Source organism: Petaurus breviceps, unplaced genomic scaffold (genome assembly GCF_028583685.1).
Source record: "Petaurus breviceps papuanus isolate PSGF00001 unplaced genomic scaffold, PetGlider_PUasm1.0 189, whole genome shotgun sequence".
NCBI classification, from domain to species: Eukaryota; Metazoa; Chordata; class Mammalia; order Diprotodontia; family Petauridae; genus Petaurus; species Petaurus breviceps.
Window position 1 is genome coordinate 8,915,921 of NW_027185809.1, and position 15,613 is coordinate 8,931,533.

General features: G+C 38.4%; 1 protein-coding gene across 3 annotated transcripts in view; it reads left to right on the forward strand.

The window, feature by feature from the left end:
* The window catches only part of SLC25A48 (solute carrier family 25 member 48), a 121,500-nt gene that overhangs the window by 5,737 nt on the left and 100,150 nt on the right, over positions 1-15,613 (forward strand). For all 3 annotated transcript variants that reach the window (XM_069091881.1, XM_069091880.1, XM_069091882.1), the window contains exons 3-4: positions 7,344-7,415; positions 11,384-11,636. In XM_069091881.1, coding sequence (XP_068947982.1) covers positions 7,344-7,415; positions 11,384-11,636 — 325 coding nt within the window. The remainder of the gene's footprint in view (positions 1-7,343; positions 7,416-11,383; positions 11,637-15,613) is intronic.

Genomic DNA, 15,613 nt, shown 5'->3' on the forward strand with positions numbered 1-15,613 from the left:
TGGTGGATGAGGATGGTATTGCCAGATACTAGTGTTTGGGGGATGGAATGTGAGAGTACAAAACTTGTTGTGGGGAAAAGAATGGAAAAATGTCTTCCTTCAGTCATTACCTATCCCCTAAGACCCTCTCCTTTTTCTGAACTTCCTGATTACTATGGACAGTGCCACTATCCTGCTACTCACTTAGGTTTGCAAACTAAAGGTCAAGCAGCCTTGCCTCTTCATTGTCATTCATCCCTCATATCCAATCAATTGTCAAGCCCTATTGTTTCTGCTTTTGTGATATTTCTGTCCTCTGATACTGACACCACCCTGGTACAGGCCCTACTTACCTTATATCTGGAACATTGCAATAACCGACTGGTGGATCTCCCTGATTCAAGTGTTCCCCCTCTATAATCCGTCCTAAAACCAGCTGTCAAACTGATTCTCCTAAAATCACAGCTTTGACTGTGTTGCTCCCTTATTCAATGAAATCCAGTGGCTCCCTATTACCTTGAGGATCAAATATAACATTCTGTTTGTCTTTAAAAGACCTTCATGATCTGACCCCTTCCTACCTTTTCCATCTCCTTACATCTCCCTTTCTTCTATGTGCTCTTTAATCCAGTGACATGGACCTCTTTTCTGTTCCTTGGTCTCCCACTCCAAGCATTTTCACCGGCTTCTCCTATCCTCCCCCTCCCCTCAGGCCAGGAATTCTTACCCTCCTCATCTCTGCCTTGTGCCTTCCCCGACTTCCTTCCAACCTTAGCTGCAAGAAGCTTCTTCCTGGTCTTCCTGAGTGCGTTCCCTCCGAGATCATTCCAACTGACCTTGTCTGTATCTTGTTTGTATGCAGCTGTTTGCATGTTGTCTCCCCTATTATATAGTGAGTTACCCAAGACTGGGCATTTACCCCCCAGCTTTTCTTTGGGATCTTCCGTGACTAACACATATTAGGCACTTAATATAGCAATAGGCACATAGTAGGTACTTCATGTAGTAGACTGACTTAGCCTTTTCCTTCGGGTCATCATACTTTCTAACAAATATAATGACACATTTATTTATCATCTTACAATCATTGTCGCATGTAATCCACACAACAACTCTTTGGAGTGAGTACAAATATTATCACCCTCATTTTATGGATGAAAAAGGAGAGATGAGGACCAGACCAGTGAAGTGGCCTGCCAAAATTCAAGCAGCCAGTGAGTAGGGTCACCTTGAAATAATAGTCTCTGATATACGTAGCATTGTCATTCAAAACACATTCCTTGCAGAAGCCTGGGGTCAATGCTTGGGATTTAGAACTAAGAGGTAGCTTAGAATTTGTCTGGTAGCTGAGTAAGGATTGTCTGCTTTTCCATTCATCATTTTATCATTCTCAGTAGCACAGGATATTCAGACTACTTTCTTGGCATTTACAACCCTCAACAACCTGGCTCTAGGTTTCCTTTCTAGATTTTGTACATACCACTCCCCTGGACCCCTCTGTGGTCCAACAATACCTGCCCAGTCTCTATCCCTCCTGCTGTCTGTCCCTTACCTGCAAGGTACTCCATGCTCACCTCCACCTCTTAGAACATCTATTTTCTTATAAAAGCACTATATTCTAGGAGACTTTTCTTGATACCCCAGCACTAATTCTTCCCTCCCCATTACCTTGTATAAACTTTGCAAATATTAGATTTATTTATGCCTAATATATGCATAGTCAATACATAATACACTAATGTGTATTTTACATAGCATAAGTAAAATGCTTTGTAGACCCTAAAATTCTTCATAAATACTAGTTTTTATCATCACATCATCATTATTATCTAACTCTATTGAATGCAAGCTTCTTGAGGGCAGGGATTACTTCATTTTTGCATTTTAGTCTTTCTAAGACTAAAAGTTAAAAGATGAGTTACCAGTCTGCACTGGTAGAGGAAGATCCCAACACAGATGAAATCAGGTCTAAAACAACTCCTCCTTTATACTGCTTCATACCCTTAGCACCTATCACAGTTCTTGGTACATATTTAATGCAAAGTAAATTCTTGGTAATTAGTCACTCAATTGTTCATGGTTTCAGTGCATTCAAGAGCATTCTTAGACAGAAGTGATTTATTGTATTACAGTAAAAGAAACAATATTAATTTGATATTTTCCATACTAAAAACAAACCCCCAAACAGGCTTTGTTTGATTTTAAATAAAATGGCTCTCCTTGGCCAAGGTCAAGCTTTTTGGTGCTATTAAGATGATTTGGATTTTGGAAACCCTATGGTTTATCATCCTTGTCATCAACCTACAACACGAAGTACCCTTGCAGGAACTTCAGTTACCATGTTGGCTTGCATTCTTTCTCCATGTGCTTCATGCTGATTTTAATTTCATGAACCTGAAGATACAGATGAGGTACATGGAGCATAATGGAGAATGGTCATGCCCTGTGAAGGGCCTAGTATGCAAGAAAGGAATGACGTGGGGACTCGATGCCCTATGAGTGGAACAAATTATGTCTAAGGAGCTCTCACTTTTGTTGAATCATTGTAATGTGTTGACCTAAGGCACGCTTCCTGTAGAAAAACAAATGGCTATGCTCTTGATCACAGTGTAAGGTAGCAAAAAGAGCACTGGACTTAGCCTCAGAAAACCTAGGTTTGAATCCTGGCTATGCATAACAAAATTCATCTGGAAGAACGAAAGTTTCAGAATATCAAGGGAATTAATGAAAAGAAATGCTAGGGAGGGTGGTCTAGGCATATCAGATATCAATCTAGGCATATTAAATTGTATTATAAAACAACAATCATCAAAACTACTTGGTACTGGCTAAGAAATAGAGTGGTGGATCAGTGGAATAGTTTAGGTACACAAGACACAGCAGTCAATGACTTTAGTAATCTAATATTTGATAAACCAAAAGACCCCCCAGCTTCTGGGGGTCTCATTATTCAACGAAAACTGCTGGGAAAACTGGAAAACAGTATGAAAGAAAGTGAACATAGACCAACATCTTACACCATATACCAAAATGAAGTCAAAACATGATTTAGATATAAAGGCTGATAGTATAAGCCAACTGGGAGAACAAGGAATAGTTTACCTGTCAGATTTATGGAAAATGGAGGAATGTATGACCATTTGAAATGCAAAATGGATAATTTTGATTACATTAAATTGAAAAAACTTTTGCACAAACAAAGCCAGTGCAACCAAGATTAGCAGGGAAGCAGAAAACTGGGAAAGATTTTTTCTAATCAGTATCTCTGATACAGGCCTCATTTCTAAAATATATAGAGAACTTAGTCAAATTTGTAAGAATACAAGTCATTCCACAATTGATAAATGGTTAAAGGATATGAATCCTGGCTATGTCACTTCCTAAATAAATCTCATCCTTGGGGAATCCTCTCTGAATTTCAGTTTCCTCATCTATTAAATCAATATGAAAGGTAGACAGATGGCCTGCTAGCCTTGGAGTCAGGAAGACCTGCTTGTGTCTGATACACACTAGTTATGCGACTATGGCAAGTCATTTAGTGACAAGTCACTTTGTAACCCAAATTACTTTCTAAGACTAAAAATTAAAAAATAAGTTACTAATCTCCAGGTAGAAGAAGTTCCTGACACAGATGAAATCAGGTCTAGAACAACCTCTTCCCCCCAAAAAAGTATGAAACCAACATTAATTATGGTACCTATAGGAATGTTATGAAAAAAATGCTAAAAATACTAATCACCACTAAACTATTGAATTTTTGCCATTTTTAATAAGAGCAGTAAGGCTTTGTTTCCTTCAATGGAATATAAGCTTCTTGAAGGCTGAGTACCAACTGCCAATGGATAGTAGTTACTTAATTGTGGTTAGAATTCATTTTAGTAAATTTCAATTACATAAGTGACAGGAGTCAGCTAGAAAGCTACATTCTGCAAGCAGAATATGAACAAGATCTTCTAATAGAAACTTAGAGTTTGGGCATACAATAAAGGTCACTGAATACAACTTCCATCACAGTACAAGTATCCTAGGCAACTGGAAATCTAGCATTTATTTGAATATTCCCAGTGACAGAAAGCTTACTACATTATGAGGAAGAAACTCAAGAAGACATCCCTAATTATCAGGAAATGCTTGTTACTATGTTAACCCTAAACTGACCTCATTGCAAGGGCTCAACTACTGATCCCGATTCCATGGCAAAGCAGAATCAATCTGCTCCCATTTTTCTATTGCATCCCTCCAAACTTTTCAAGATAAAAATCTCGTACTCCCTAAGTCTTCTCTAGACTCAACATCCCTTTTCTCAGAGTTTGAGTTGGAGTAGATCTGTAACTATCTAGTCATATAAAACATCTTCATCACAACATGCGTGGCAATTGGTCATCCAGCCTCTGCTAGATCTCTGAGGAGGGAAAACCCACACCTTTCTAGACTGTTCATTTCCTATTTGGACAGCTCTAATTCTTAAGAAAGTTTTTTTTTTAATATCAAGTCTAAATTTGAGTCTTTGCAATATTTACCCATCGCTCCTGATTCTGCCCTCTGGGGCTATACAGAATAAGAATAATAACCTCTGTTCTTTATGACTCCTGGGTTTGTACTTCAAAGTTTTTACTCAGTTCTGGACTATTTATCAGGAAAGTTCAAACATCTTCTAGTACATTAAAGACCCATTATTTTTCCCCCTGTTTTTCTGGAAAAGTTATTCTTGGTTTTAAGCCTTTATCTTTTACCTTTGGGAATATTTTATATCAAGCTCTGCAGTACTTTATAGTTGTGACTGTAAAATCGTGTTTTTATCTTCACTCTGATTTCTTGACGCTTGAATTCTTACTTTTTTGGCTTCTTGCAGTATTTCCTCCTTGGCCTGAAAGCTTTAGATTTTGTCTCTAATATTTCTGGGAGTTTTCCTTTTGTGGTTTCCTCTGGGAGATACCCAGCAGATTCTTCCATTTCCATATTTCTCTCAGGTGCTGAGAGAAAAGAGCAGTTTTATTTTATGATTACTATTATTTTGGTAATATGATGTATAGGTTCTTCTTTTGTTCATGACTTTCTAGTAGTCCAATGATTCTTAAATTATCTCTCCTTGATCCATTTTCCAGATAAATTGTTTTTACAATATTTACAACCTTACATGTTCTTTCTGCCCCCCACTCTTTTGACTTGGTTCAAATATTTCTTGTCTCATATTTCATTCTACCTTTTTTTTGGAGGGCAGTTGGGGTTAGGTGACTTGCCCAAGGTCACATGGCTACTTTTTGTGTTCAGTGTCTGAGGCTGGATTTGAAATCAGGTCTTCCTGACTCCAGGGCCAGTGCTCTATTAACTTTGCCACCTAGCTGCCCCCTCCTTCTACTTTTAAGAGAGTTTGTTTGGGAAAGGTTTTGTATCTCTTCTTCCAAGCTATTCATTCATTTTCTGAGTCTCTTCCATTTTTATTATTTTCTATTTTTTAATCTAGCCTACTCATTTAATTTCTAAAAAAATATTTTAAACTATTAACAACCCTTACTTCACCTCTGCCAAAGATTCTAGTTGAACTTGTTTAAAGGCTGTGTTTTAATTTGAGGCTCTGCTTTATAGTTGTTTTGGGGTCATTCTCTTCTTTGGGGTTTGTGTCTTGAGTGTCCCTGTCACCATATTGATTTTTATGGTGGGATTCATTTTGGGGGTGTTATTTTTCCTTCCAGTCTTCTTTCAGAGTCTGTATTAGGACTTGGTTCTGTAACCTTCTGGAGAAAATGTCTAGGCTGGTCCTGCTGCAGTTGGCTTGGCAGGGGATCTGAAAGTTGTCATTGCTTCCAAAATGATCTGATTCATGGCAACATCTTATTCTGTCTTCCTACTGTGAATTCTATGAGTTCCTGAAGTGAATTTGGGTCCGAATAACATACTCCAATTGGAATTCTAATAGACTACTGCTGGACTTATACACTATCAGCCTGTTGGGGAGCTCTGCTGGTTAAGAATTCAGAAGTGCAGGCTCCCTTTTGGTTTTAGATTCTTGCCTTCATTATTACCTATCAGGCTTTAGACTGGTCTGGAAGCTGGAACTGAGACCCTGCTCTGCTGCTAGATCAAAGACCATGAAGCTGCTACTTGCTTTTGAGCTTACTCCTTTCTTGGTGCACAACCTAGTATGTTCAATCACTTCTCATAATAAATTGGGGCTCAGATCCTTTTTTTTTGTCCTGGATCTATGACACTGTTTGTTTCCTTATGTCAACCCAGGATGGAAAAAAAGTGACTCCTTGTGATTTTTTCCCTTGGATTTCTCAATCAGGACTTAGTTTAGTGTGTTCTCCGGGTCTATTTGGAGACCTTGTTTGCTAGACGTTTGCTGTTTTTTTTTTTTTCCCACTACTCTTATCATTTTCTGTAACCTGCAAATTTGATGAGTGTACCATCTAGACTTTTATCCAAAACATTGCTAATAGTGCAATATCACAAGACTCAAAACAGATCTCTGAGGGGTACTCTACTAGGTAGGTCTCTTTCAACTCTGAAATTTTATAATTCACTCTTTAATATCTGTAGTATCTACCCCATAGGGTTCATGTAGAGAACACGAGTATGTGTAGGTAGTACTTTACAAAACTTAAACTACCATGTAAATGTTAGTTAACCATCACCATTATTATTACAATTATTATTATTTTATGCCATTCAAATTAAGAAATTGTAATCTGTATCACTGGAAAATCAGACAGAAGTAGGAGAGAGAAAAGAAAAAAGAGGAAAAATAGAGGGCAAACAGTTGGAAAAGGAAGGAATAGAATGAGAGATCTACATTAAAAAGAGAAAAAGGAAGCAGTTACCATTGGTAGAGATGGGAATAGGAAGAGGGTTCACCTATGTCATGGACTTTAGATCAGAAAGAATAGATTGATCACCATCGAGTTAATGTGTTACACTGAATCTTAAGACTGAAGGTGAGATAATTTCAGGGCCAATCTGAATGCCCACTATTTCCAGGAAGCTCTTCTTAGCAACCATAATAATTTTTCCCTATGTAAATTCCCATTGTTGAGATGGTCAATTCCATCCATTTTACAGTTACCAAAAATGCTTGTAATTGTTAGCTAACTTGTCATATTTTTATGTGTTTCATCTTCCAAAATAGATTGTAAACTCCCTGAAGGCAGAAACTACAATTTTGTGTCCCTTCCACAGTCTAAGTTCTAGTTCCAGCTTTGCTACTATATGGGAGCCTTATCTAACTTGTTTTCTTTTTCTGGACCTTACTTTTCTCATCCAGATAATGAAGGAACTAGACTTAATTATGTCTGCAGTCCCTCAAAACTGTAACATTTCATGATCTTATAATCTTAAGTTCTCACCATTTCTAAATTTCTCAACAGACTCGCTTACAAGCTGGAACAGGATATCGAAATACAGTGGATTGCATTCTCACTATGTTTAAAAAGGAAGGTGTAAGTACTGTGTCTGTGTGTGTGTGCACGCACACACGTGTGCATGTGTGCATGCATAATATATGTACCTGAACAAAATATCTCTAAAGTGGATGTGGTGAAATCTTTCATTGAGAAGTATTTCATAGAAGCAGCAAAGGGACAGAGTATCCAGGGACTTTTAGTAGCATGGAACATTCTTTACCATAGTGACATCCATACTCATTGTTTTTGAAGGTTTAATAAATTGTCTTCTCTGGTTATTTCATCCCCTTGCAGTTTTTTTTAATCGAGCCATTGACCTGAATTGTGTATTAATATCTTTTCTTCATTCTGGATAGGAGAATGCCCAAGGCAGGTACTTTATATTCCTGACTTCTAGAGCAAATCTTATTGATTATCATCATGAGGTTGCTTGAGGTACTAGAACCTAAAGATATAAACTGAAGAGAATTGGTGAAATAATAAATATACCAAAAGGAAACATGCAAGTCCCCTTCCCATACAACTATGAGACTTTAAACATATAGTTATATAACGTGTTACATATAATATATTAAATATATCTTTAATATTACTATATAATATGTCCTTAAATATATAGTTATTTAAAATGCATTTAGGACGGGGAGGCTAGGTGGCACAGTGAATAGAGCACCAGCCCTGGAGTCAGGAGGACCTGAGTTGAAATCTGGCCTCAGACACTTAACACAAAAACTAGCCATGTGACCTTGGGCAAGTCACCTAACCCCAATTGCCCTCCAAAAAGCAAAAAAAAAATGTATTTTGGTCTCCTCAGTGAAAAGATGGTAACTCAGACCTGTCAAATGAGTTGCCTTGTGCCATTTGGCTCAATTGGATGAAACATACATCATTTTAGTAAGTCTTTGTAGTTATTTTTATAGTCCCAGTGGCAGGGTCAGTGAGGCACTGTGTTCCATACCTGTTATTTGGAAAGACTCATCACTAGAATCCTTATTATGAGGTGACAGATTGTTTCCGCCCCAGTAATGCATTACAACATTCTATTAAGATGAAGGTAGCTGTGGTGTGCCATGGAACCAGGTATACCCACATTGATGCCAGAAATATCCACACAAAATCACAGATCTTTAAAAGGTTGAAGCAAAATGACTCTTTTTACAAAGACCATTCTTTCTCTAAAACTGAACAATGAAACTACATGTCTTATACTTTTACTCCATTCACAAGCACAACATTCTGTAACTGGGGAATCTTCAAAAATACGCATATTTCTTGTCTCTATTTTGACCATTTCTACAGAATCACCCAAGGTAAATAGTATACCCACTAAAAACTCTATTTTCAGTTTTCTGCCACTGTGGGTTTTTTTCTGGAAAGGGAAAATTTAGGGAAAGAAAAAAGGGAAGAATTTAACTGAAAAGTAGCATTTCACAGGAAAGATCCTGAAAAGTCTTAGCTCTTCTTAGGTTATATGTTTGTATGTGTGCACATACGTGTGTGTATGTACCTGTCTTGAATTTGGCATATGTAGGAATATAGTCCATGTGGGTGCAGACTGAGGTGACTGGGTATAGCTTAGAGGCCTCCCAATATCTTTAGTGAGAAGAATAAACATATATATGTATATGTATGTATATATGTACCTATACATATGCATATATACATGTATTATATATACATATATTCATACACATTCACACACTTTATTAAATCATACAGAATCTGTGGGACTAAAAATTGACTAAAAAGTACCTTTGATGATCATATAACTCAGATGAAATTAAAAACTCCAAAAATAATTTTCAGCAATAATTCAGCAACTCATCCTTTTGACCTTATCAACATTTTGTTCATATGTATTAATCTTCCCCCACAGTCAGTGTCCTTTCTTAGAGTGGATGACAAGGGACTATTTAATTTTAGTCTATGTTTATACTCAAGGCCTGGAGCACTTTCTGTGCTAAGCACAGGACAAGTGCTTAACTCTAGAACCAGCATTTAAGACCAGGAACCATCAGTTGATGAAGAGCATTTTTAAAAATAAAATCTACAATGAGAAGAAATTAGAGTCAATAGGATGAAAATTTTTCTTTATTTCAAAGTAAAGTTATATTATTTTCACATCAACTGATGTGTAATGGTCCTCCTAGTATTAAGAAATGCTTAAAATAGGTTGATTCCCCACTCTCACCTAAATCATCCTTAGGATTTCCTGATTTTTTTATTGCCTTGGTCCTATAATTTCATCTGTCTAGGAAGCTCACAGTATGGAAAGTCTTTCCATTAATACAGATTGTCAAGGCATCTGTAATTTACCATCCTAAGAGAGTTATCTAGGGGAATCTGAGAAGTGACATTCACATAGCTCATATGGGTCAGAGGCAGAACATAAATTCAGGTCATCCTGACCCCAAGGGTCAGTTTCTACTTACAACTCTATATTCTCTGTTCCCCTAATAGAACATAAATATTCACATAGACAGCAATGATGTAGATAGAAATGAAATGTAGCTAGATTGGGTGGGTTATTTTTTGAGGTCTGGGGCATCTAAATCATGTTTATTTTTACATCTATATCAAAGATAGTTTAGTAGAGTGAATAAAAACTGGACAGAATTCCCTAGCCTCCATCAGAAGGTATAGAGCAGACCAAATGGATATAGTTGCCATGATTTTTGGTCTTTAATGTATCATTTCTTCCCCTGGACAAGTAGCTTTTAGAAAACTGTTCAAACAGCTTCAGCCCTTGAACTCATGCTAGATTTGGGATGATAAAGCAGAAAGGTCAGATGGCACACCTTATGCTCCATAGCTGAAGGGCAGACTGTTTCCTCTGCAATACCTCACAGTCAGATTGCTATTAGGAGTGTGATGGTATATGTTTAATGACTAGGTTTATGGGGAAAAATGTATGCCTGAAATACTTTTAAGTTTAATCTGCATTATTGACATTTATTCCATCTTTTTCTAAAGTCTAGACAATCAACAAAACAACAAATCCCTTGTAGTGTTTGCTGATTTCCAAAGTGTAAATGCTCATACTGAAGATTTAACAATAGAATCTTGTGAGCCAGTGTGAGCTGCCTTCAGTCCACCCCCTTGGAGTAGGCACTAACTACTCTGTAATAGCCCTTTTCAGGTTGACTCATTCACCTTTTGTGACTGCTTGTCACCCAACTCTCACCTGGGGCTCCAAGAAGCTGTTGCATGAGCAGTGGCCACAACCCAGTAAAACTGTCTCTACAGACAGGCTAAACCAGGTTGAGGGTAACCGACAGGTAGGGGATGGCTACTCCAAGCATGTGAAGACTTCCCCTGGTGGAACAGGCAAGATGAAAACCATTTGTTCTAACAGCCATGAAGGTGGCTGAAGCAGACACTGTGGGGCACTTAAAGCTTGGTTAGACATCAAAGACGGCAAGGTCATCCACTGCATCCCAGGCCATCATGAGTCATCTTGACTTTTGTCTTGCTGCTGGGTTTTGCTGACTCTGGAAGAAAGAATGAGGTTAATGACTCTTTGTAATCCTGGCTCACTTAAATCCACTTTACACACAAGTCAAGACATCACCCCATGATGCCATTGTCCTCTTCGAACTGAAAGTCAAATAACAACTGCCCTCTAAGGTGGAAGATATAGAGACTACAGGCTGGTGTTTTCTGAGCCTCTGGAAAGAAAAGGGCTGTGAGACAAGCCTTGAATTCTTTTATTTTTAGTATTCCTTGTTATTATCTTTTGCTTTTATGTCAAGTTCCTTTACTTCCCTCCCCTTTCAATTTCTTAGCAAATTATCTTTTGTAGCAAAAATTTTAAGAAAGCAAAAAAAAAAAGGGCAAAACTGCACTAACCAACATATTTATCATTTCCAAAAATATGCACATTATTTCACACGTGTAGACCCTGACCCCTGAAGGAAAAGGAAGAAGATGAATTTTTTCACCCCTTCTCTGGGATCTAGCTTAAGCCTATATTCCTGTTAATTTTCGGTTTATCTCACTGTTAGGTGACGGGATTCTTTAAAGGAATGTCTTTTCCCTTGGCAAGTATTGCTGTCTACAGCTCTGTGGTGTTCGGTGTCTTCAGCAATACCCAGAAGTTCCTTATCCAGTACCGATATGGAGAGTCTAGTGAATCAAGCTCCCTGTCAGATTTATTTCTGGCCAGCATGGTGTCAGGCGTGATTTCAGTAGGACTTGGAGGTCCTGTGGACCTGATTAAGATAAGGCTACAGATGCAAACAGAGCCCTTTCACAAAGGTAGGAAGACCGAGTTTTTGTTGCATTTCTGTTCTCATATTTGACAGTTTTCTGGATTTAACATTTTTGTGATTCAATTGTTAAATTAAGTCATTCTTTATTTTCATTGTTCATCTTTGTATTTTAAATATATCCTTTATTTTAAGTGATATAGTGGAAAGAATATTGACTCTGGAGTCCGAAGACCTGGATTCTCATCCCAGCTCTTGTTCTTGGTCATTTGTTTTCAGCCATGTCCAACTCTTCATGACCCCATTGGGGGATTTTTGTTGGTTTTTTTGTTTGTTTGTTTGTTTTTTGGCAAAGATACTGAAGTGCTTTACCATTTCCTTCTGAAGCTTATTTTACAGGTGAGGAACTAAGGCAAACAGGGTTAAGTGACTTGTCCAGAGTCACACAGCTAGTAAGTATCTGAGGCCAGATTTGAACTCAGGAAGATGAATCTTCCTGACTTCAGGCCCTACACTCTAACCATTGTATTAGCTACCTACCATTTACAACATATTTGTGTGACCCCAGACAAATTAACTAACTTCAATTTCCTCATCTGTAAAACAATCTCTTCTATTCTTTAAATCTATTATTTCTCTGTTATAATTTGAAAAAAGATAGATGTTCCTGTATTTATCATTTATTAATTCAACAAAGATTTAATGAGTAAGTTCTTCAAGAAAAACTCTGCAGTGTTACACTGATGAATAACACAATATCTCAATCCTTAAGAATGTGTTGCCAAGGGGCGACCAGGTGGCACAGTGAGTAAGAACGCCGGTGGCGGGAGACCTGGGATCGGTTCCGGCCCCAGATACTTGGCACCCACACAAAATAACTGGCCGTGTAACCTTAAGCAAGTTACTTAACCCCAATTGCTTAAAAAAAAAAAATGTGTTGCCAAGTTTGTAAAGAATTGCAGCATTGTCCTTTGGAAGAGGCAAAAGGGAGAATTTATCAAGAGCCTTCATGAACACAAAGTCAAGTTCAGGGACCAAGAGTGGAAATAAATAATGATATTCCTAATAATGTTTTCCATATGTGTAATTGACCCACTCAATGTGGACACTGAAGCCCAGCACGTAGTGAGAGGTTATATCCCTACAAAGGCTTCTTTGACTACCAGGTAAAATCATGTAAATAGAACAAAATGTTGATGAAACTGCTTTATAGTATAGAGCTAAAAGGAAACATGAAGGTAGATAGAGATAGTATTGTACAATGGAAGGAACCTTGGACTTGGAATTAGACGACCTGGGTTGGAATTCTTAGACAACTCTCTTAGCCTCAATTTCCTCATCTGTAAAATGAAGGTACCTTTTAATTGTAATACTCTGTGAGTCTATTTATCTCACACTAAATCAAGCAAGCATTTATTTATTACCTACTATGCTGGTGATAAAAAGAGAAAGTAAAACAGTACAAGTAGTTAGAGCAGGGAGCTGGCATGGTTGCCCTTCTATGAATGACTCTGGTTGGTCAATGTCCTTCCTAACTAACTAGAGACCTCCTTTTAGAGTTTCTACATTAAAAAATCAAAGTCAGATCTCAAAGTGAGATGAGCATACACAAAGCACTGGAGAGAAAACTTAGGTGACCAGGATGCTGGATCAAGGGAGGCAGGAGAAATTAGGGAAAATTAATCCCTGTTGCAAAGGAAGAGGATGGAGGGTAGAAAGCCTGGTAGATATTGATTGTATTATATACCATTCCCATGGTAGCATGGTGCTCAGGATCTTTTGGAGGGCTTTTGACCATTTCTGTTCTTTCAAGGCAAAGACAATCTCGCTTAGTCACTACTAAGAGGAAAATAATTTTTACTAAGGAGAACTCTTTATTCTCTTTTCTGCTCCCCCACAAAAAGAGAGTCACCATAAAGAAAGAGCAGAAAGACAAAAATATGGAGGACAGAAATGACATTATAAAGAAAGTGTGGATGACAGAAATCCTAGACTTGTTTTTTGCTTTTTGGAGGGCAGTTGGGGTTTGACTTGCCCAAGGTCACATGGCTAGTTTTTGTGTTAAGTGTCTGAGGCTGGATTTCAACTCAGGTCCTCCTGACTCCAGGGCCAGTGCTCTATTCACTGCTCCACCTAGCCATCAATCCTAGCTTTTTGTCCCCTATCCTGAAGGAACAAAGTTCACATAATTTTTCAGTTTATTTATTTTTAGTTTTCAACATTCACTTCCATAAGTTTCACATTTTCTCCCCCTCCCTCTCCAAGATGGCATGCAATATGATATAGACTCTACAATACATTCTTATTAAACACGTTTTTCACATTAGTCATTTTGTGTAGAAGAATTATAATGAATGGAAGAAACCATGAGAAAGAAAAGCAAAACAAAAGGAAAATAGTCTGCTTCACTCTGCATTCCTGTTCCGTAGTTCTTTCTCTGGATGGGGATGGCCTTTTCAATCATGAGCCCTTTGGAATTATTTTAGGTCATGAGGTCCATGTCTTAACAAACTGGTCCCTGTAGTGGGTGATGGGGAGTCTTTGACAATGGCTCTCCTAATGTAAAGTAGGAAACAAGCTGGGGAGCCAGAGTGACACCATGAACATCAAGGTTATAACACAGATGACATTTTTGGCATAGTCAACAATTCCTCATTATACATCAGGGTTATCTGTAGTAAATCAGGTTATGAGCCTTTTTGCAGCCTGCCCTGAGATTGAAATTGATGCTGAGGTTTTCACAGTACTGTCACCGGCTTAGTATTCATCCAATCAGCTCATCCACCAAAATCTCCCCTTCCCTAAAAGCCACATCAAGGAGACAATAGAAAATCTCTGGCCCTTTAGACACTTCCGTGGAGGGGTCTGCCCCCATATTTTCCTGGGGCTAAATAAGGATTCTTTTCCATCCCCATCCAGGGACTCAGAATTTATGACAAGTTGGCTAGGAAGGCACTCCTAAATCATCGAATAGTTAGCAAAAGGAGGTTTGTTTAGATTTGACAAAGCAAGGATATGCAACAATGACATTTACCATAGTTATATAGCAACAGTTTCACCTCCTCCATGCTATAAGAAAGTCAGGCACCACTCAGCAATACCACTCTTTGGTCCCTTAGAGGATTCTTAGAGGGGGTGACCGAACCATTTCAGAGAAAAGGAAGCCTACCAATTGAGGGGCACCTGAACTTTTCCCCCACAGCACTTGCAGCCCTTTGATGGGAGAAGGACCTTAAGACCAAGACAACTCTGCACTGGGAAAGGAATGAGGAAGGACTGAAGAGGGTAAACTGGAACTATGTGCCCAAACAATCCATTATTATCTTTGTGGAGACTGGATCCTAGAAACCACTGGACCAGAGATCACTTTTTCTTGCCAGGGTGGCATTAATTTATCACTTACATGGCTTCTGGGAGGGTAGACAATTGCCCTGGCTAGTCAGATATATAATGATGAGCTGTTTGTTACAGGGGCAAACCTCTTGCCCTGAGATGGAAGAATCCAATTTTTACCACTTGGGCCCAAATTGAAGTCCATTGAGTTATATACATGTTTCTACTGGTGCAAGATTCCCAGGAGGGCAAGAATTGTTGCCTTAGAGATTACATGGTTCTATGCCCAGTACAAATATGGTATTGTGGCCTCACTATCCATATGGTCATTGGAATCATTCTCTGACCTCTACCTTCTAGTAATAGCTCCAATGTAACTCTTTAGCATGTGGTGTTTCTGATGAATACTTCCATACCCCACAAATAACTGTATATAATGGGAGGCATCCATAATTTTCCTCCACTAGGCATTACCCCAAAGGGTAGATTCTTTGACTGTCAAGTCTTAAGATCTTTAGGCCCCAGACCACTTACTTGTACTTATAGCTGCCTCCCAGGAATCTCCATAGACGAAGATCTCTGCCCCATTCCGAGGCTCTCTCACAGGTCAGCCATGAACTTTGCCCACTGGGATGACCTTCCAGGATCCCTATTCTCTAGGGTACAAATCCCTATTACTGGATTACTGGTCAC